The sequence below is a fragment of the Vigna unguiculata genome, chromosome 3 (assembly GCF_037176805.1).
Source record: "Vigna unguiculata cultivar grain cowpea cultivar isolate G323 ecotype 2 chromosome 3, ASM3717680v1, whole genome shotgun sequence".
NCBI classification, from domain to species: domain Eukaryota; kingdom Viridiplantae; phylum Streptophyta; class Magnoliopsida; order Fabales; family Fabaceae; genus Vigna; species Vigna unguiculata.
Window position 1 is genome coordinate 23641225 of NC_140794.1, and position 23920 is coordinate 23665144.

Below are 23920 nucleotides of genomic sequence, written 5' to 3' on the forward strand. Positions count from 1 at the left end.
ATTACACTTAACTATGTATTTCTTATAGGATTTAATGCATATTCATTACCTTAACCAATGCCCTAAGGGTACTGGTCAACGAGACCCATAGTTAATTAGTTGTTAGTCAAAGTTTCAATTTTTGCAACTCTTAAAATTCTGGGCTCTATCTAGTTTTTGGTGATTTTTTACAAGTTTTCATTTACATTTTAGAGCATTTTCAGATTTTATAAGTATAATTCTATCATTTTTGTTTTCAAGTTTTACTCAAGTCATTATTCTCCTTAATCTCTTTAATTTCATGCAATTTACTTTTTTCACTTTTAATCTTTTTTATGGATATCTAATTTCTTAAATTAATTTTCTAATTTAATTCTTTATTTATTGGTTGAGATTTTGTTTTTCATGATTATTTTTTCTAGCAAAAAGGTACAAGTCTGATATGCAAGAAGCTCTCAAAAGTCATATACCTTTTCCCCTTCCCTAGGTCTCATTTTTATTCTTTTTTTTCCTTCATCCTCCCGAATTCCCCCTCATTTATTATCGTCAACTATATCTTTTATTGTTGACTTTCTCCTTTCTATGGATGAACATGTTTAAAGACGTTAAAAAGATCGATATTAACTCGACATGGAACCTTTTAAATCAATCAACACGGAATTTAGATAGTCCTTCAACCTTTAGACCCAATCAAAATTGGGCCTAACACCACAATTATAAATTTTCCTATTTCAATGATCAAATGATCTTGAAATATAATTAATTTGGATCAATAAAACTCTTTCAATTGTATATTGTATTGAATTTAGGATTATAAAATTACTTTTTTTTTTAATTTAATTCATAACTCTAATTTGAGTTTAATACATTTGATGATCGAATGATCTTGAAATGTAATTAATTTCGACCAATGACACTTTTTCGATTGTATATTGAATTGAATTTAGGATTATAAAATTGTCTTTTTTAAATTGAATTCATAACTCTAATTTGAGTTTAATACGTTGGATTAGTTCTTTAACTTTTCGGAGTTTGAATGTTTAGGAATTCATATATCTACTGTTTTTTTTTTTTGTTACAAATAGTACTAGAATTCTACGTAGTAAGAGAAATTAGAAAATTATCCATTGTATTTAGTAGATTTCGGTCTTAGACTTCAGAATAAAAAAAGTCATATGATTCTTCCAAACCTATTTCTGAAATTGAATTGAGAATAAGATTAAATATCAAAGCTCATTAGGTTAATCTATAGTACTACATTACTTGTATTATTTGAAAGGCTCATGCAACTATAGCTTCACAATTTCTAGTATATTGTTATGAACCTAAATGAGAATGGTGAACCAGTGAGTTCAGAGGACTGTGAGATAGACAACCCAATTACACATGTCAAGCCCAAACGTAATATATGTTACTGATTAGTGGGGGAGGAGGTGCACGTGAGTTGGGGTGCAGGGTATTATTTCTCTTGGGTTGTTAGGATATATGCTAGATTTGTTTTCTGAGCAGTGGTGACGTGCCTGGTGCCGTTAGACCATTTCCTTGCTATTTGTATGTAAATATTTCATTGAATAAAGGAAGTGAAGAATATTGTAGTTATTTTGTCTTTTATCTTCTTGGAGGCAGCCTTCCCTCAAAAAAGGTCTTACATTCTAGTGCTTTCATTGAGAGTTCTTTTTTAGCGACCATGACAGGATCATCAAAAAATCAGGATAAGTTCGAAGCAACTATGAATCAGTTGTTGGCGAATCAACGAATCTTTCAGGAGGAAATGAGCAATCACATGACTAATCTTGAAGCACAGGTTCTCTCTCGTCACAACAACGAACCGAAATCCTCTAACAACAAGATTCTTCCGTTTTCCCGCACCACAGTAAAGCTAGACATTCCACATTTTGATGGATCTAATCCGTTGGGCTGGATTTTTCAAATTACACAATATTTTGACTTACACAACATACCGGAAGAGCAACGACTTCAAATAGCTTCATTTTCCATGGATGGAGAGGCTCTCAATTGGTTTCAATGGATGCATGCTAATAATCAGTTGACCTCATGGGCAACTTTCATCCATTGTTTAGAAATCAGGTTTGCGCCGTCGCACTATGAGGATCTTAAAGGGGCCCTTTTCAAGCTATGCCAAACGACCACCGTGAGAGAATATCAGGCTCAGTTTGAATCCCTTGCCAATAGAATTGTGGGATTACCTCCTCCATTCTTTTTGAGTTGTTTTGTTTCGGGGTTAAAACCCGAGATTAGAAGAGAAGTGCAGGCTTTCCAACCCATTTCATTGTCACAAGCTATTAGCCTAGCCAAGTTGCAAGAGGACAAATTTGCAGATATTGCAACCTCTATTCGTTCCCAGCATTTCACACCAATAGCCCAAAGATCATTAGTAAACACTGATTTTCCTTCATCAAAACCAGTATCCATCCCAAATAGTTCCTTTCCTCCTAAATCGAGCCCAAACATAAATAATCCTCCTATAAAACGACTTTCAGCCGCTGAACTACAAAATAGAAGAGAGAAGGGTTTATGCTACTATTGTTGTCGCAACCGGAATCGCGATGGGAAGGCGAACCGAAAAGAAAAACGGCTTTAAAAAAGATTTTGGAGTCGCCACCATAGTTATTTTGGAAAACTATGGAAAACCATAAAAATAAAACAAGTCTGCGAAAATCCAGATTTTGGATCTGGGAGTCGGTTACGCGTAGGGAAAGTGTTAACACCCTACTGCGCCCGCCCGAGGGCGGTACCTTTAATTAAAAATGCAAAGTTGATGTGATTTTCAAAATATTAATTTTCCCCAAAAATAATAAGACAAAAATGCTAAAAAGAAACAAAAAAATATTTTTTTAATTTTTTGGGCCCAACAAGGATTGACCTTGCTCTTACGTATTCTCATTAAAAATGAGAAATCAGGGTTATGTAGTTCTTTAAAAGATACTTGAAAAACTATTTGGAAAATGATTTAATTTTTGAGAGGTGAACATGACAAGGACTGGCCTTGCTCCTACGTATCTCACATTGGAGAATCAAGGATTACGTAGTTCTTAAAAAAGACTTTTTGCTTGAAAATGTTGATATTTTTGTACTTTAAAAATTTTGTATTTTTTGGTATTTTTTGAATTACTTGAAAATATGTGTCACACGACGCGAGCGGTCGGACAGACATTAAAAGGAAAAGAAAATTATTTTTGGTTTTTTGGAGATGGGTGTCACACGGTGCGGGCGACCGGACAGACACAATAAAGCAAAATAGAATATTTTCATTTTTTAAATTTTTTTCTATTTTTTTTTGTAATTTTTATAGTTTAAAATATTTTGTTTTCTCTTTTTTTTAGAAGAAAAAAATAATAATAATAATAGATAAATAAAAAATAAAGGATAAAAGAAAATTTAATAACAAAAAGGACAAAAGTGAAAGAAAATAATAATAATAATAATAGGGTGCATGAGTAATGTGTGAGGTGCATGAAGTAAACATAATCAAACCTAAAACAAGACCAACAAAAGATGGGGTGCGAGATACGCCAGATCCCGGAGCTCCTGCGATACGCCAGATCCCGGAGCTCCGTCGTCGCACGCCATGCCGCTCCGGCCTCGCGTTTGCCAGCTTAGACCACCGCGAGCGGGACTGCCGCCACGACGCCGTTATCGCTTATAGAGAGCACTGTCGGCGTGAACACGTTTCTCTGCTCAAAGCTCCAACCCGCCGGTGGCCTCTCTTCTCTATTTTTCCGTTTGGGTTTGATCAGATGTGATTGATTGGAGAAAATGAGACTGGAATGGGGGTTCTGATCCGGTGCGGTATTGGATTGCAGGGTTGGGGTTGTGATTCTGGTTTTTTGCTTTGTGTTTTGTTTGCAGGATGGGGTGGTGTTGTGATGTTGAGGTGGTGTTCTACGAATGGGAATGTTGCGGGATTGGACTAGGATGCTGCGGGATTGGAATGGAGAATGAGTCTGAGGTGAAAGTGAGGACGTGAATGGAGGGGATTTTCCCGTGGGTCTTTCTTGGGTCTCTGTTTTGTATTTTTATACAGGTGAATGATTAAGATGAAAGTGGATGAGAAAAAAAGGAAAATGCAGCTGAAACTGATGGTTGGCGATGATGGAAACTGATTGGGAAGTCATGAATAGAATGAGTGAAGGTGTTGTTTTTCATCTTGCAGAGAACAGAATGAGAAAAAGCCCTCTTTCAGTGGATCTCTGATGATATTTGTTGTGCCTCTCCTCTGTTCCTTTCCCACCTCGAGACGTGGGATAAGGCTGAAAGCAGATGTTGCTTCCTGCTCCTTCCTTCTTCAGCCATCATGACCCTAAACCATGACCAGCTAGCTCCCACCCATAGCTATCAGAAACCTTACGTTAACCTTTTGGTCTTCTCTTTCCTTTTCTTTTTTTTTAAAAAAACAAAAATAAAAATAAAATAAAAATAAGAATAAAAATAAAATAAAAGTAAAATAAGATGAAATGACAAATCAAAATAAAAGTAAAATAAGATAAGGAAAAAAAATAATAATAATAAAAAAGGTATCACCCGGACAAAATTGGGTGTTGACAGCTGTCCCTCTTTACTTAGATTTTATTAGATAATATGAAAATGTGACATTTCCAAATTATCGCAGTAAAAGATAAGTAAAGATAGAGACACCAATTTTGTCTGAATTTTAAGGAGGAAGGGGATGAACAGAAACCGACTCAAACGGGTGCGATGACCAATTCCGTGAAAAGGGACATGATATGGAAAGTAAAAAAAGACTCAACAATTCCATAGGAGAGGGTCTTGTGACAAAAATCAATGACCATTCCATTGGAGATGGCCTTGATGTGACAAAGAAATAAATGACCATGCCATTGGAGAGGGTCTTACTGTAACAAAGAAATCAATGACCATTCCATTGGAGAGGGCCTTGAGGTAAACATAAAAAAATCAATGACCATTCCATTGGAGAGGGCCTTGATGTAAACATAAGAAAATCAAGGACCATTCCATCGGAGAGGGCCTTGATGTGACAAAGAAATAAATGACCATGCCATTGGAGAGGGTTGTTGTAACAAAGAAATCAATGACCATTCCATTGGAAAGGGCCTTGAGGTAAACATAAGAAAATCAATGACCATTTTATCGGAGAGGGCCTTGATGTAAACATAAGAAAATCAATGACCATTCCATCAGAGAGGGCCTTGATGTAAACATAAGAAAATCAATGACCATTCCATCGGAGAGGGCCTTGATGTGAACATAAGAAAATCAATGACCATTCCATCGGAGAGGGCCTTGATGTAAACATAAGAAAATCAATGACCATTCCATCGGAGAGGGCCTTGATGTGAACATAAGAAAATCAATGACCATTCCATCGGAGAGGGCCTTGATGTGAACATAAGAAAATCAATGACCATTCCATCAGAGAGGGCCTTGATGTGAACATAAGAAAATCAATGACCATTCCATCGGAGAGGGCCTTGATGTAAACATAAGAAAATCAATGACCATTCCATCGGAGAGGGCCTTGATGTAAACATAAGAAAATCAATGACCATTCCATCGGAGAGGGCCTTGATGTAAACATAAGAAAATCAATGACCATTCCATCGGAAAGGGCCTTGATGTAAACATAAGAAAATTAATGATCATTCCATCGGAGAGGGCCTTGATGAAAGGAGGATCTGGACTTGACCAATCCCAAGGAGAGGGTCATTGTCCGAAAGGAGAACACAAGAGTTGACCATTCCTAAGGAGAGGGTCGCGAGATAGGCTTAGCGGACCAAGTGAGATGGGCTTTGTGGGCCAAATTAAGCTAGGATTGGGGGCTAATACGAAACTGGACTTGGTGAAGCAGTACGAATTTAGGCTTGATGGGCCAGTACGGAACTGGGCTTGGTGGGCCAGACAAAATTGGGCTTGGTGGCCAGTACGAAACTGGGCTTGGTGGGCCAGTGCAAAACTGGGCTTGTTGGGCCAGTACGAAACTAGGCTTGGTGGGCCAGACAAAACTGGGCTTGGTGGGCCAGACAAAACTGGGCTTGATGGGCCAGTACGAAACTGGGCTTGGTGGGCCAGTACGAAACTGGGCTTGGTGGCCAGTACGAAACTAGGCTTGGTGGGCCAGACAAAACTGGGCTTGATGGTCCAGTACAGAACTGGGCTTGGTGGGCCAGTACGAAACTGGGCTTGGTGGGCCAGTACGAAACTGGGCTTGATGGTCCAGTACAGAGCTGGGCTTGGTGGCCAGTACGAAACTGGGCTTCGTGGGCCAGACAAAACTAGGCTTGGAGGACATATAGGTCTTTCATATGAATGAAGATGACCATCAATCTGAGAAATGCCAAGAAGAGGTTTTTATAAATCGACTCCTTCAGAAGAAACAATGGTTGAAGATGTATGATGCATGAAAGTGCTCACTCATGTTATGATGTCAAGATATTTGTGCTTTTCGAATCTGATGTCAATACATGAACGATGATATATCATGCAAATGGTTATGCATGATAGAAAGCATGTTTTCTTATTTTTAAGCACAAGGGATCAAAACATTATTGTAGAGATCAAGATCAGGAAATGCATGAATGCATGATGAAAAACTTGTTATGCTCTGCATTTTGAAAATTTTTGCTAGAGTCAATTGTTCTCTTTTCAATCATCAAACTCATTGTTGTGGAAATATGTAGGATGAAAATCGACCTATTTTGAAATGGAGTAATGATTGCAAGAGATAGTTGACAAGGCGTTCAAACATTAGTAGCCATGTTTTCAAAGAGAAGAAACAAGTTGTTGAAACTTTTATAGGGTGTTGAAACCCCAACTTAATAAGGAGAAAACAAGGTGTAGAACCTTGGAAGAGCATAAAAACCCTGACTTAAACAAGAGAGACAAGGTGTCAAAACCTTGGCACAGAGATCAAGGTGTTGTAACCCTGATATGCATGAGAAACAAGGTGTCGTAACGTTGGTGCAGGGACCAAGGTGTCGAAACCTTGGTGCAGGGATCAAGGTGTCATAACCCCAATATGCAAGAGAAACAAGGAGTCGTAACCTTGGCGCAGGGATCAGGGTGTCGTAACCCCGATATGCATGAGAAACAAGGTGTCGTAACCTTGGTGCAGGGATCAGGGTGTCGTAACCCCGATATGCATGAGAAACAAGATGTCGTAACCTTGGTGCAAGGATCAGGGTGTCGTAACCCCGATATGCATGAGAAATAAGGTGTCGTAACCTCGGTGAAAGGATCAGGGTGTTGTAACCCCGATATGCATGAGAAACAAGGTGTCGTAACCTTGGTGCAAGGATCAGGGTTCGTAACCCCGATATGCATGAGAAACAAGGTGTCGTAACCTTGGTGCAAGGATCAGGGTGTCGTAACCCCGATATGCATGAGAAACAAGGTGTCGTAACCTTGGTGCAAGGATCAGGGTGTCGTAACCCCGATATGCATGAGAAATAAGGTGTCATAACCTCAGTGCAAGGATCAGGGTGTCATAACCCCGATATGCATGAGAAATAAGGTGTCATAACCTCAGTGCAAGGATCAAGGTGTTGTAACCCCAATATGCATGAAAAGTTGAATTCCTGATGAAAATAATGTTGGTTGTGTTTTGTCCTTTGATTATTCTATGCAAGTATGAGCCATCTGTTTCATTTGCAATCATCAAACTCATATTTATTTTCAATGTTTCATGAAAGTGAGGAGTGTCACATTTATCGAGGTCTAACATCTGAAATGAGTATATCTTTGACTTTCTCTTTTATGATATTAATGCACGCATATTTGAATTCACAAGTGAGTGAAAGCTAGACATGTTTGGGAAGAGTTTGAAGGAGACTGAGATAGTCGTGCGGGCACGCTGTCTCCACACACCCTTCAAAGGAGAAGCAATATGTGAATATCTGGTTGACAAATACAAGAATCCCAAAAATTGCCCCAGTTATGGTGTATGAGAAAAATGGTATAAGGATATTGATCAATGAATGTTAGGGTGAGATATTCATATGAAACCCACGAAACTGCCCTAGTTTTGGTGTTTGGAGAAGAATTTGAATGAACGAGGGATGTTGTTTCAAAAGGGGTAGTGGAAATGAAGGATTGGGTGAAAAGGATTGCCCAATTGGTTTTTTTTTACTTGCCTTCGGTCAGATAATAGGGTGTTCCCTTCTTCATGAGACATTATTATTTTTCTTCACTTTTGAAATCAACTCTTTGGTTTGATCAATTTATTGAAAATCTCTATTTTTTATCATTTTCTTTGAAGCATCATCTAAATAACATGCATAAAATATCCAAGGGTTTAGAAGGGGTTGGATGAGATGACAAGGACCGACTAGGGAGCTGACCCAGTTTGATTTAGTCTCATGGCACCAAGTATGTTTGGGCTTGCCCCAGCTATTGATGACATGAAGAAAATGATATGGACTTCAAAAGTTGGCCCAACTTGAGAGTATGGATTGGCTTCAGGGTACAAAATGTGTTTGACTTCCCCATTTATTGATGAAAGGGTTAGAATAATTAAGAGGACTTCAAAGATTTCTCTGATTTGAGGACCTGGATTGACACACAGATTGTGTTTGATCTGCCCTAGTTATAGTAAGGCATGAAGAGGTTGAAATGTGGTAAGGACTCTAGACGTTGCCTCTAGTGTAACCATGATGGTTAGGGTGAAATTACCCTATCTTGGGATAAATGACAAGTCATATGAATGGTGAAATGAAGCAACTGTCTAGTTTGGATTTTAGAGAAAAAGGTTGGACAATTGTATGAAATTATTGGACAAGTTTGGGTTGAAAGCAGAGGATATGGTAGGAAATGAAGATGAAATCCATGAAGAGGGTGAGAATGAAACAACAAAGGAGGATGCCCCTTATCTAATTGATTAACCATACTTATTTTAAGGAGCTTTAGGCACATGTGAATGAAAAACTGTCTGAATCACTGAAAGCAAATCTCAAAACACATTTTTCAATTTTTATTTTTCCTCTTTTTTTTTGAATTTTGGACAAACCTTTCAGCACGCCAATATGATTTCCATGAATTAAACTTTTTGAAAGGTACCGACAATCAGTCTTGGATCTGTGTGGGTTTTATTATGCTTGTATCGTGGTCAAGGCTATGGGTATGAAAGCAAATGTGGGTAGTAAAAACTCAAAAAGATGTGATGGTATTTTGGAACAATGATCTTTGAATAATGCTGCATCATAAATTCATTTGCCTCTTATGTGTTCACCATTTCTCTTTTTTTTTTTCTCTAAACATCGATTCTCTTTTTTTTGTTTCTTCTTGATGTAACCAAATCATCATCATCATTTTTTTTGTCTTTTTCAAACTTTTTGATTCTGATGGATTTTTTTATTAGTGAACCGTCTATCAAACAAAAGTGCAAACCATCAATGTGAGGTGACCCTTGTTCAAGGTAATTTGAAAGAAAAATATTTGCTCTTTTAAGTCTCAAAGGGGTAACAAAGGATCACATTTTGTGTTTTATGATAAAGAAACATGGCCACACATCATTTCCAAAACATGATTATTTTCTATTTCAAGAAATTTTAACTCAAGAAAAAATATTGGTTCATGTTAAAGTTTGTCCCTTGCTTTTATTCTTTTTTTCTCTTTTTTTTTGCCTAAACCACCCTTTCAGGTTTTCAGTCTAGCAGACATTTTTTTTCATGCTAAGAGATTTGCTCGCAGTCTATCCAGGCCAGTGTGCCCCTTTTATGTTGATCCTCCATGAAATTCAAAATGTAGGCTTTATGGTGAAAATGTAATGAAAAAAAAGGATGAGTTTGAAAATCTTATGTTATGCAGATTAGACAAATGCTTCAGAAGATATGATATCAAACATTATCTATTCATTCAACCTACTGATTTGACCAAAACATGTTTTTTTTGCCAAAACTGCCTTTTTTGGTTTTCAGTCTAGCAAACTTTATTTTCTTCTTTTCGCAATTTCTCTTTTTTTTAATGATTTTTTTTGTCTCGATGGATTCAAGGACCACCCAACAAGTGTAGACAAGGATAAACTTAGAAAATCTACCAACTCTAAGGGTTTATGTTTATCAACTTGGGTAATGTCAATGTTGATAGGGCAAACCTTCATTGTAGGGAAGCCGAAGGATGGACTGTTTCAAACCATGCGCACACGAACATCTCAAAAGAAAAAGTCAAGTCGTTATTCTTGATTAAACTTTTGACCCCAGAAAAGCGTGACACCCCATTATTCTTTTTTTTTTCAAGAAGTGAATTTGATGATCTACGAGAAAAACAAGTGACTCAAAATGTAACAACCTTTCTTATTTCCTTCCTCTCTTTTGCAGAGTCTGTTTATTCATATGAGGTGAGATGCATGATATGGATTAAAAAAAACTATGTACATGCCACTATGACTAAAAACAACAATTGCAACACAAGTTTGTGCCCAAAAGGCACTTACTCACTTGTATGTCGATGCGATTAAAGAGCACCATGCATGATATGCAACTAATTAAAAACAAAAAACCTACATGAGATGTAATGCATGTGCCTTAAGAGGCATTTATTCCCATGATATGATGATGGAATGTGATACACTCATTTGGAAATACCATGCATGATATGCAGAGTGACATAATGAAATGCATGAATGCAAAGTGACATAATGAAATGCATGTTTATGCCTCAAGAGGCGCTTATTTTCATGAGATGTGATGTATGATATAAAAATGCTATGCGTGATTGCGCCTAAATAGGCACTTATTCACATGTACATTATGCACACCATAAGATGATGATTAAAGCAAGAAATCTCCCTTTGTGCTCAATAGAGGTTTGGCGCTTAAGGTCTAGGGTGAAGTACGTGTGCTCACCGGGATGGTTCCCTAAACTTAAGGATCAAGGTCACTAGAGCTATGGCCCACTTCATGATATTTCCCACAATAGTTGGTATACAACAAGGAGTGAGAGTACTAAGGAAACAAGCAAACTCTAGTTGGAGTTCTCACAATAACCACTTGGGAAGTTCATCCACTATGGCACTGCTACACAATCCCCTCTAATTCTAAGTTACACAGACCCGGGAATAGAGCCCCACTCATGATATGCACAATGTGTGTGTGAAGGGAGAATGATGCATACCCAAACCCCCACCTGCAAAACAACCAGAAAATTTCCCAGGCAAGTAGAGCAATTCCATATATATCAAAATAAGCAAAGTAATTCACACACAATTAATCCAAAAATAAAATATATACAAACACATATAAAGACAAGAATAAACAAATGAAAGAAATGGGGAAAGAAAACATTAGGAAAATCACATCAAGTTTGCATATCTAATTAAATGGCTTGACTCTCTAGCGTCCCCAGTGAAGTCGCCAGCTGTCGCAACTGGAATCGCGACGGGAAAGCGAACCGAAAAAGAAAACGAAATTAAAAAAGATTTGGGAGTCGCCACCATAATTATTCTGGAAAACTATGGAAAACCATAAAAATAAAACAAGTATGCGAAAAACCAGATTTTGGATCCAGGAGTCGGTTACGCGTAGGGAAAGTGTTAACACCCTACTGCGCCCGCCCGAGGGCGGTACCTTTGATTAAAAATGCAAAGTTGATGTGATTTTCAAAATATTAATTTTCCCCAAAAATAATAAGACAAAAATGCTAAAAAGAAACAAAAAAATATTTTTTAATTTTTTGGGCCCGACAAGGATTGACCTTGGTCCTACGTATTCTCATTAAAAATGAGAAATCAGGGTTACGTAGTTCTTTAAAAAATACTTGAAAAACTATTTGGAAAATGATTTAATTTTTGAGAGGTGAACATGACAAGGACTGGCCTTGCTCCTACGTATCTCACATTGGAGAATCAAAGATTACGTAGTTCTTAAAAAAGACTTTTTGCTTGAAAATGTTGATATTTTTGTACTTTAAAAATTTTGTATTTTTTGAATTACTTGAAAATATGTGTCACACGACGCGAGCGACCGGACAGACACAATAAAGCAAAAGAGAATATTTTCATTTTTTAAATTTTTTTCTATTTTTTTGTAATTTTTATAGTTTAAAATATTTTGTTTTCTCTTTTTTTTAGAAGAAAAAAAAATAATAGATAAATAAAAAATAAAGGATAAAAGAAAATTTAATAACAAAAAGGACAAAAGTGAAAGAAAATAATAATAATAATAATAATAATAATAATAATAGGGTGCATGAGTAATGTGTGAGGTGCATGAAGTAAACATAATCAGACCTAAAACAAGACCAACAAAACATGGGATGTGAAATTAGCAATTATGGAGGTGCACAAAGTAAACTAACGGTGTGCGTGAAGTGAGACATAAAATGATGTAGGGTGCGTGCAGTAATCAGAGGAGTGTGCTGAGCAAACACAAATTCAAACCACACAAAAGGGGTGCAAATACTAAGGTGGAAGGTGCAAAGGGAGAACAATGGGGGCAGATCCAATAACAATAAAAGGGTGTGACAACCCTAACCCCTTTCTTCTCAAAGAGAAACCACGAGGGTTTCTTATTTCTCTCTCCCACACGAAACCAACACCGACAATGACCATCACCAACGTCGCACCCATTCCGGCGGGCCAAGGACGCCGGCGACGACGCCGACCACCACTCACCGGTGACACACTTCCTTTTTTTCTTCTCCAACGCGCGAGACCCCCTTCTCCACTGCCTCAAACCACCAATATTCCAGCAGCAGGTGTCGCGGTCGCAAGTTCCAAGGCCGGCGAGACACGCCGCGACACGCCGCCGTCGACGCCAGTCACCATCGGAAGGATCGCCGACGAGAACCCAACTCCGCGAATCGTCTCTCTTCTCGTTTCTTCTCCTACGCGCTCCTGCGATACGCCAGATCCCGGAGCTCCGTCGTCGCACGCCATGCCGCTCCGGCCTCGCGTTTGCCAGCTTAGACCACCGCGAGCGGGACTGCCGCCACGACGCCGTTATCGCTTATAGAGAGCACTGTCGGCGTGAACACGTTTCTCTGCTCAAAGCTCCAACCCGCCGGCGGCCTCTTTTCTCTATTTTTCCGTTTGGGTTTGATCAGATGTGATTGATTGGAGAAAATGAGACTGGAATGGGGGTTCTGATCCGGTGCGGTATTGGATTGCAGGGTTGGGGTTGTGATTCTGGTTTTTTGCTTTGTGTTTTGTTTGCAGGATGGGGTGGTGTTGTGATGTTGAGGTGGTGTTCTACAAATGGGAATGTTGCGGGATTGGACTAGGATGCTGCGGGATTGGAATGGAGAATGAGTCTGAGGTGAAAGTGAGGACGTGAATGGAGGGGATTTTCCCGTGGGTCTTTCTTGGGTCTCTGTTTTGTATTTTTGTACAGGTGAATGATTAAGATGAAAGTGGATGAGAAAAAAGGGAAAATGCAGCTGAAACTGATGGTTGGCGATGATGGAAACTGATTGGGAAGTCATGAACAGAATGAGTGAAGGTGTTGTTTTTCATCTTGTAGAGAACAGAATGAGAAAAAGCCCTCTTTCAGTGAAGAAGGTGAAGGTGCTGAATGAAGGGATCTCTGATGATATTTGTTGTGCCTCTCCTCTGTTCCTTTCCCACCTCGAGACGTGGGATAAGGCTGAAAGCAGATGTTGCTTCCTGCTCCTTCCTTCTTCAGCCATCATGACCCTAAACCATGACAGCTAGCTCCCACCCATAGCTATCAGAAACCTTACGTTAACCTTTTGGTCTTCTCTTTCCTTTTCTTTTTTTTTTAAAACAAAAATAAAAATAAAATAAAAATAAAAATAAAAATAAAATAAAAATAAAATAAAAGCAAAAGAAGATGAAATGACAAATCAAAATAAAAGTAAAATAAGATAAGGAAATAATAATAATAATAATAATAATAATAATAATAAAGGTATCACCCGGACAAAATTGGGTGTTGACAATTGTGATGACAAGTACAAACCTGGACACAAATGTAAGAAGCAATTTCTGTTATTGATTGTTGAATCGGAAGATGCAGAGGGGGATTTGACCCGTTTATTACAGGCTGAAACTCAAGATCAAGCTGACCCACCCGATCCACTAGATAATGTTGCAGCCCAAATTAGTTTCAATGCCTTATTGGGCCATTCCATTCCGCAGACACTGAGAGTTTTGGGCCACATCCAGTCCTCATCCATTGCAGTTTTGGTGGACAGTGGCAGCACTCACAATTTCATATAAGATTGAAAGACTAAGTTCTTAGGTCTTCAAGCGGTTCCAGCGCAAGGGTTCCATGTCCTTGTTGGCAACGGTGATGAGCTTTCTTGTAAATCTGTGTGCAAGCAAGTTCCCTTACATCTAGGGACACACAAATTTCTAGTTGACCTATTTGTTTTGCCATTAAGTGGAGTAGAGCTGGTATTGGGAGTTCAATGGCTTACTACCTTGGGGCCGGTACTTACAGACTATGAAAAACTGACAATGAAGTTTATTAAGGATGGCGAAATGGTGCAGTTGGAAGGCCAAACTCGCGAAGCTCCGCAAGAGGCTTCCTCGCATCAATTGAGATGTTTGATGGTCACCGATGGAATTGCGGAAATGTTCCAATTACAACTGATACCTTCTCCCATGGAGCAACCTTCTCCTCAAGTCATACCCGATATTTGCGATCTACTTGGCAAATACCCTCAATTGTTTGTTGAACCACATGGTCTTCCCCCTATTCGTGAGATTAATCATCATATTCCACTCCTTGAAGGGTCCAATCCAGTAAATGTTAGACCGTATCGGTACCCTTATTTTTAGAAGCATGAGATAGAAAGACAAATCAAAGATATGATGAATGAAGGCCTTATTCAGAGAAGTACTAGCGCTTTCTCTTCTTTGGTATTATTAGTACGCAAAAAAGATGGAACATGGTAGTTTTGCGTTGATTATAGAGCCCTAAATGCCATCATGGTAAAAGATCATTTCCCAATTCCTTCAATAGATGAGTTGATTGACGAATTACATGGAACTCAATGGTTCTCCAAGTTGGATTTGAGATCCGGTTACCACCAAATCCGCATGAGCCCAGTTGACATACCAAAAACTGCTTTCCGAACTCACGAAGGGCATTATAAATTCGTGGTCATGCCCTTCGGACTATGCAATGCCCCTGCCTCATTTTAGTCAACAATGAATATGTTGTTCCAACTAGGGATGGCAACGGGGCGGGGCGGGAACGGGTTTCGCTATCCCATACCCATCCCCACAGAAAAAATTCATCCCCATCCCCATACCCAAACCCAACGGGTATCAAACTTTTTTTCCATCCCCATCCCCACCGGGTAACGGGTATAATCTCGTACCCATACCCGTACCTGTGTTCTAACAACTTCAATATTAATTTTTATAAGAGAAAAAAATTACGGTAAAGAAAACATAATATTATCAAATATTCAATATTAAGAGGATGATTGTTTCTTCCATATCAAATACTTTGACATAAATTATAATTGTCTACATTTTATATTTGAATACCAAATAAAATTTCATGAGAACCAAAATATTTATTAAATTTGCAAACTACAACATTAATGAAACTTAGTTGATAAAATTAAAAAATATTTCAAAAAAATATAAAAGGAAAACAAATATTCAAATTAAAATATATTTTAAATGTTTGTTTAGTTCAATTTTTAAAATTCTAATGAATCTCTTTTTTATACACTAATAAAAGTTATAATACATCACTTGATCAAAATGACACAAAGAACAAATAATAAACACAATAATAAAATTTTGACATAGATTTTGTATCTTTTGAACTTCAATATATGTTGGATAGTGACAAAAAATATTCATAGCAATTACATTAAATTTTTATATTGTAGTAAATAAAAGTTGTTTATACAATTAAAGTGGAAAAATTACATTATGATTAATAATGAGTTATAAAATAAAAAAAAAAGATAGAATATATCAAAATATTATTCTACATGATGAAAATAAACAATAAATAAAAATATTAAAAAACTAACAAATGTGTGTTTTAGAAATAATTTGAGAGACTATCGAAAGAAATCGCAGAAAGGAAATCAAATGTATAATTAAGGTATGATAAGATGAAAAATATCTTAGAGAACAAATTATTAAATTATGTTTGAAGTGGTTAAAATTAAATAGAAATATCATTAGTGCCCAAAAAATTTGTCACTAAATTACAAATAAATTAGTAATTAAATTGGTCATTGAATCAAGTATCGATTCAATCATTGAACCGGTCACTAATTTAATCACTGATTCAGATAATAAATCAACTACTACCACCAATGACGAAAATTAGTGATTGATATGGGTTAATGACTAAATTAGTCACTATTTCATGTTTTTCTTGTAGTGAATTATCATATATTATTCCTAAATATCATTTTATATATATATATATATATATATATATATATATATATATATATATATAATTTTAACCACTTCAAACATAATTTAAAGTGAAAAAAATTACAATATGATTAATAATGAGTTATAAAATAAAGAAATTAGATAGAATATATCGAAATATTATTCTACATGATGAAAATAAACAATAAATAAAAATATTAAAAAACTAACAAATGTGTGTTTTAGAAATAATTTGAGAAACTATCGAAAGAAATCACACAAAGGAAATCAAATGTATAATTAAGGTATGATAAGATGAAAAATACCTTAGAGAACAAATTAATAAATTATGTTTGAAGTGGTTAAAATTAAATAGAAATATCATTAGTGCCCGAAAAATTTGTCACTAAATTACAAATAAATTAGTAATTAAATTGGTCACTAAATCAAGTACCGATTCAATCACTAATTTAATCACTGATTTAGACAATAAATCAACTACTACCACCAATGACGAAAAACAGTGATTGATATGGGTTATTGACTAAATCAGTCACTATTTCATGTTTTTCTTGTAGTGAATTATCATATATTATTCTTAAATATCATTATATATATATATATATATATATAATTTTAACCACTTCAAACATAATTTAAAGTGAAAAATTACAGTATGATTAATAATAAGTTATAAAATAAAAAAATAATTAGATAGAATATATCGAAATATTATTCTACATGATGAAAATAAACAATAAATAAAAATATTAAAAAACTAACAAATGTGTGTTTTAGAAGTAATTTGAGAGACTATCGAAAGAAATCGCACAAAGGAAATCAAATATATAATTAAGGTACGATAAGATGAAAAATACCTTAGAGAACTAAGAAAACTTTTCAAATATCAACATATATACTCAATAGTTGAAAAATAACAAAAATTATTTTAATGAAACAAAAGAGTTCTTCAAATTAAACAAAAATTAATAATAATAAGTAAAGAATTTTTTTATATTACCTTAAATTGAGAGTATAAACATTCTCATGTGAAAGGAAAATATATAATAAATAAAAATATTAAAAAATAATAGAAATATTCAAATGTGAGGCATAAAATTTTTTTAATTAACATAAATCATTTTAACATAATTACATAAAGGTTATGATAAGATAAAAAATATATTAGAGATGCGAATGAGTTTCATGACAAACCAAATAATTAAAAGAAATAAAAAATAGAAAGTATATATATATATATATATATATATATATATAGTTACTTAATTAATTATGAATATTTTAATAATTTAAATGGAGACAAAGATATGGCGGGGGTGAGTATTATGGCGGGGATATGTACATCCCCATACCCATCCCCATACCCAATTGAAAAAGTTGGGGATTCCTCATACCCATACCCATACCCAGTCAATGCGGAGATTCCCCGTCAAAACGGGGACGGGTTCGGACAATACCCACGGGGACGGGTTCATTTGCCATCTCTAGTTCCAACCACATTTGAGAAGATTTGTTATAGTCTTCTTTGACGACATATTGATCTACAGTAAATCCTTGGAGGAGCATCTTTCGCATTTGGATATTGTTTTCCAATGTTTGATTTCCAATCAATTCTTTCTCAAGAAGTCCAAGTGTTTGTTTGGACAGGATTCCATCAATTATCTTAGGCACATCATTTCTAGGCATGGGGTGGGACCAGATCCAGAGAAAATCAGGGCAATGCAAGGTTGGCCGACACCTTCTTCATTGAAGTAGTTACGGGGTTTCCTCGGGTTGACTAGTTTTTACCGCAAGTTTATTTGTCATTATGCCTCTATTGCTGCTCCTCTAACAAATCTGCTCAAGAAAGATGCCTTTGTTTGGTCTAACGAGGCTCAATTAGCTTTTGACGAATTGAAGACTGTTATGTCTCAAGCTCCGGTGTTAGCCCTTCCAAATTTTTAGGAAGACTTTGTTTTGGAAACCGATGCATCAGGAGAAGGTATGAGTGCAATGTTATTGCAAAAGGGTCATCCCATTTGCTATTTTAGTAAGAAGTTTTGCCCAAAGCTTTTATCAGCTTCAACCTATGTTAGAGAATTACATGCTATAACGGCGGCAATAAAAAAATGGAGGACATATTTGTTGGGCAAAAAATTCACCATTTACACAGATCAACTAAGTCTCCGTGAACTCATGACTCAAGTGGTGCAAACACCTGAACAACAATATTATTTATCCAAGTTGATGGGTTTTTCATATGAGATTGTGTATAAACCTGGAGCTGCAAATTGTGTGGCAAATGCCCTAAGTAGAATGCATGAAGATGAACCACAATTGTTAGGACTTACAGTACCCCGATGTGACCTTGTGTCCAAAATACAAGCTAGTATTCCTCCAACCCTATCTTAAAAGACCAGTATCAAGCGGTCCTTCGCTGCCCAACTCAACATCCGGAGTACAAGATCATCCAATGAGTCTTATTTTACAAAGGCAGAATTTTCATCGCAGCTAACTCTCCTCTCAAGCAAGTGTTGCTCGAAGAATTCCATTCTACACCTATGGCGGGTCATGCGGGAGTCCACCGGACCTATGGGAGACTTAGTGAAAACTTTTATTGGATGGGCATGAAACACGATGTCACAAAATACGTAAAGAAATGTATTACGTGTCAACAAATAAAGTCACCCTCACAATTGCCTTATGGGTTGCTGCAACCCATACCTCTACCCACGGTTGTATGGGAGGACATTTCTCTGGAATTTATCATAGGGCTCCCTTCTTTCCAAAACTACACTGTTATCTTGGTTGTGGTTGACTGTTTCTCTAAGGCTGCCCACTTTGGAATGCTTCCCACCGCCTTCACTACAATTGTAGTTGCAGAACTATTTGCTATTCTGGTGTGCAAACTTCATGGAATGCCTAAGAGTATCGTATCAGATCGTGACCCCATCTTCATGAGCAAATTTTGGCAAGAACTTTTTCGGCTCAGCGGCATTAAATTACGGATGTCCACGACTTATCATCCTCAAAGTGATGGCCAAACAGAGGCCGTGAATAAGGTTTTGCAACAATACCTTGGAGCTTTTGTTCATGATCGACCTAAGCAATGGGGAAAATACTTACACTAGGCTGAATGGCACTACAACACCGCCAAACATAGTTCCACCGATATGACTCCCTTTGAAGTGGTCTACAACAAACCTGCACTAACTTTACCTCAATATATTGCGGGAACCAGTCAAAATGAAGTTGTGGACGCAGAAATGTCCAACTGTGAAATGCTCCTAGCAAAGTTGCATTCTAAACTACGTAAAGCTCAAGATTCAATGAAGCTTTATGCTGATAAGAAGCGCCTCCAACACTCGTTTAAGGTGGGTGACCAAGTATTTGTTAAATTAAGGCCTTATTGACAAGTATCAGTGGGGCGTTCGCGAATTCAAAAGTTGGCAAAATTTTATTATGGCCCTTTTACTGTTACTAGACAAATAGGTGAAGTGGCTTTCGAGCTAGCCTTACCCCCGAAATCCAAAATTCATCCAATATTTCATGTTTCCAAACTGAAACCATGTCATGGAGATGTTACAGAGCCTAGTCTCTCATTACTGGAAGAGGCGCATAATAACTAGCCCAAGATTCATCCATTAGCAATTTTGGATTGGCGTGAGGTAGAAGGTTCTGGAAACACTCAAGCTTTAATTCAATGGCAAGGATTGTATCCAAAAGACTCAACTTGGGAGTCTATTCAGGAATTGCTCGCCGAGTTCCCTAGTTTACACCTTGAGGACAAGGTAATTGTGGAAGGGGAACAGGATGTTATGAACCTAAATGAGAATGGTGAACCAGTAAGTTCAAAGGACTTTGAGATAGAAAACCCAATTACACATGTCAAGCCCAAACGTAATAGATTCAGGCCTAAGTATCTAGAAGACTATGCTACTGATTAGTGGGGGAGGAGGTGCACGTGAGTTGGGGTGCGGAGTATTATTTCTCTTGGGTGTTTATGATATATCCTAGATTTGTTTTCCGAGTAGTGGTGACGTACCTGGTGCCGTTAGACCATTTCCTTACTATTTGTATGTGAATATTTCATTGAATAAAAGAAGTGAAGAATATTACAGTTATTTTGTCTTTTATCTTCTTGGAGGCCGCCTTCCTTCAAAGAAGGTCTTACATATATCGAAACTCCATTTAAAACCATATCCTAGTATTTTGTGGGGTACAAATTTAAATTTTCGTTTTTTTTCCAATCTCAAATCAATTATATTTTGATAAATATCTATAAACATTAAATTTTATAAAAGTTTAACATATAAATTTACAATAAATGATTAATCATACAAGGTAAAACGTCTTCAAGGAAATATGTCTTTTTCTTTAAATACTCACATAACTATAGTTATTAGAAGATGAAAATTCATAAAAAATTAGAAGACATCATGTCTATTAAATACATTTTAAAAAAGGAAAACACGAATACAATTTAAAAAAAAAGTCAAACAGAAAAAACAATGTATTATAAGAAATAGATAAATACTAACTAAAAGACAAAAAATGGCATGAAGAAGAAGAAGTGAATAAATATCTAAAGCAGTTCTAAAATATCCAGCCGAGCATAGAATAGACAAAAGAATTAGTCGTATTTCTGCAAATCAAATCGCGCTTTTCCTATTCGTCTCTCACTATTTCCGTTACAAAACAAACTAACACCCATCAAAAAAGTGCACCAAACACCACTTTTTCAAAAGGAGTGTTAGCATTAATTATCTTCTATGCTCTTTCTTTTTTTTTTCAGAATTTTTAGTATTTCATATTTATTTAGTTCTATATTTTTTTTTATTTAATACTTAAACTAATCTTCTTGAAATGAAATATTATATCCAACTGCAACTCTTTTCAACTTAAAGATCACGTCATGAATTTTAGTTAAAACATTTTAGGAAAAAGCATATAAATACATTTACTATATTGATTTTTAATTGTATCGCATCGTGGTTTTATTTGAATATTTATAAAAACGTATCTAAACAAATCTATAATTTTTAAGTAATTTTTAAGAAAAACCTTCTCAAACGAAAAACTGTAAAAATTAGAATGAACATTCGGTTGAATTAAATTAAATAATCGAAAGAATAATGTCAGATAAATAAAATTGAATAAAATATTTAATTTAAAATTTAAAATTTAATTCAAAATTATATTTAATATTTATAAATTTGTGAATATATTTTAAAATTTAAATTTTATTTTTAATATGATTTATTTTGTTAAAATTTAATAGTAAATTATATAAAATCATGATTCATTATAATAAGTATCATTAAAATTATACATGTCATTTTTTATTTAAAAATTTACTATATTTATATATTTATTTAAAAAATAATAATTTTTTTCACAAAAAAGTAATTAGCATAAATTTACAATCTAAAAAATCTGATTAAATTAACTTGTAATCTCGTTAGATTAGATAATCAAATATAAATTTTAAAATATTAAATTTGAATCCGATTTAACTTGTTTCCTACTAAAAATAATAATTTTTAAAAAAGAAAGATACATAAAATAAATTTTAATATTCTCGATTAGTGTTTTGGAACTAGAATTAAAAAAAGAAGAGAAAGATACTAATATTAAAATATATAACGACCTCATCCTTATCCAAGTGCAGAAACTTTCTATTAATAATATGCTGTTGTGACTCAGATCATTATTCAATAGCCTTATCTGTCTTTCAGTTTCTCTCTGTTCTCCTTCTCCTCTTTGTTAAGAAAACACAACACTGTTTCACATAGTTAGATTTATCGAACACGATGAAGGCAACGCTGCTTCGTCCATGTTGTACTCCTCTGTTTCTCGACGCCCATAGCAACCGAACCTCCTCGACCAGACACGCTTCCTTTGTTGTTTGTTCTTCATCCAGGAACCAACCCTACATCCCCAAGCTCGAACCTTTTAGCCGAACCAAGTTCGAAAGAGCCGTTAAAGACCCTCCTCTGATCGAAAAATCCGAGAGAGAGCTCTCAGGTTTAAAATTTGATTTTTTTTTTTTTTTTATGAATCACAAGACCCCTTTTAGTTGAGATTTCGGTTTAAATTTTTCTTTACTGATTTATTAACTCCTTTTGATGTTTTTTCCCTTTAAAAATAAACAGTGAAATCTCACTATGGTTTTCATCATGCTCTGTTGTTGAATGATTTGAATTCATCGTTCGTGCTGTGTTTTGAATTTTGCAGATTATTGTTTAACTCTTGAAGGTGAGCAATCCTACAGCTGCTGGCAGGCTTATTTTGAGCTGAAAGATCTTGAAGTATGTTCTTATTTCCATACCTTGTGTTATTTATTGATGAACTTTGTGTAGCCTTTAATTAATTATAGAAATAAAAAATTTAGAATTCCCAAGTTTTTAATTTTTAATTCAATTTTCAACTTTTCCCCTCTTTTGATTTCTCTTCCCTTTTTCAAACACTGTAAATAAATATATGATATAGAGTTAAAGGGAACTTGTATTGTAGCCCAGAAATGAGAAATGGAAGCTTACTGCTATATCAGAGTAACATTTTTCTTGTAAAGTAATAAACTGATTAAGGTAGATTTAATACGCTTACAAAGTATTCTTTAAATAAACATTGAATAATTTTGAAATTCCCAAGGTGTGTTCATTTTTGAAAGAGCATCAACTGTGAATGGCTGGAGCTTGAATTTGATAAGAAATGTGTTGTTGGCCTTAATGATACAGAAAGAGTCCCCAAAAGAAGACATAGAGAGGTTGATTCTGGAGACTGGTGGTGTGAAATCCTTAATAGGATGTTTGCATGGGATTGCAGGCATGCAGAAAGTGAAGAAAGATGGCATAAAGTTGAGTAAGGATGTGAAATCAGAAGAAGGTGAGAGACAGTGTCCTATACCTGATGGGTTGCCAAAATCTGATGAACAACTGAGGGAAGAGGAAGAAGCAAAAATGCCTGATTCACCGTACACTAAGCTTCTAAGAACCATGGGAAGGCACCCTGCATGGTATTCTCCTGCACCTGATCATGAAACAGATTGATGCATCAATCATCATTGCCATACATACGTACATATACCTCCATGTGAATGGAATAGATGTAGATATTTTGGTATTTGTTTTTTCTGATGTAGTTAACTTTGGATAATGGTATTGTTTTCTGTGACAATTTGGAGTTACTTAAACATATTTTTAATATTGAAAAATTATCAAATTTATCACGGAAATTGAGTTTGTTGAAAACAATTATGGATGGCTTTTGATATCTAAGTGTCATTCTCTAGAAATTTCTTATGTTCAAACTTTTGATATCTAACTTTTCTTAGTTGAACATCCTCTTTCTCATAGTTCATTATCCTCTTTCTCATAGTTTATTAGTTTATTTTGAAGGAATTACAAAATATTTTTATAGTTTTCAATCTACTGATTTTCTTATATTCATTTTTGTATAACATGCAAAAAGAGAGTATATAACATTTTGATTTCAATATCTCTAGTGATGGTTTGTTTAAGTTGATTGTGTAGACTTGATATACATTTTTATTGTCATTTTAGTATGGAAAGTCTTCCCAAAAGAAGCTGGTGGTCTTGTGAGAGATGTTTTCTGATCAATAATCATTCA

General features: G+C 35.6%; 1 protein-coding gene across 1 annotated transcript; it reads left to right on the forward strand.

Moving 5' to 3' along the window:
* The first annotated feature begins 21990 nt into the window (after positions 1-21990).
* On the forward strand, positions 21991-23467 carry MEE14 (maternal effect embryo arrest 14). Its single transcript, XM_028060836.2, has 3 exons — positions 21991-22315; positions 22526-22599; positions 23029-23467. Exons 1-3 carry the CDS (start codon positions 22102-22104, stop codon positions 23338-23340), a joined length of 600 nt encoding a protein of 199 aa, XP_027916637.1. The 5' UTR covers positions 21991-22101; the 3' UTR covers positions 23341-23467.
* Positions 23468-23920: the final 453 nt, after the last annotated feature.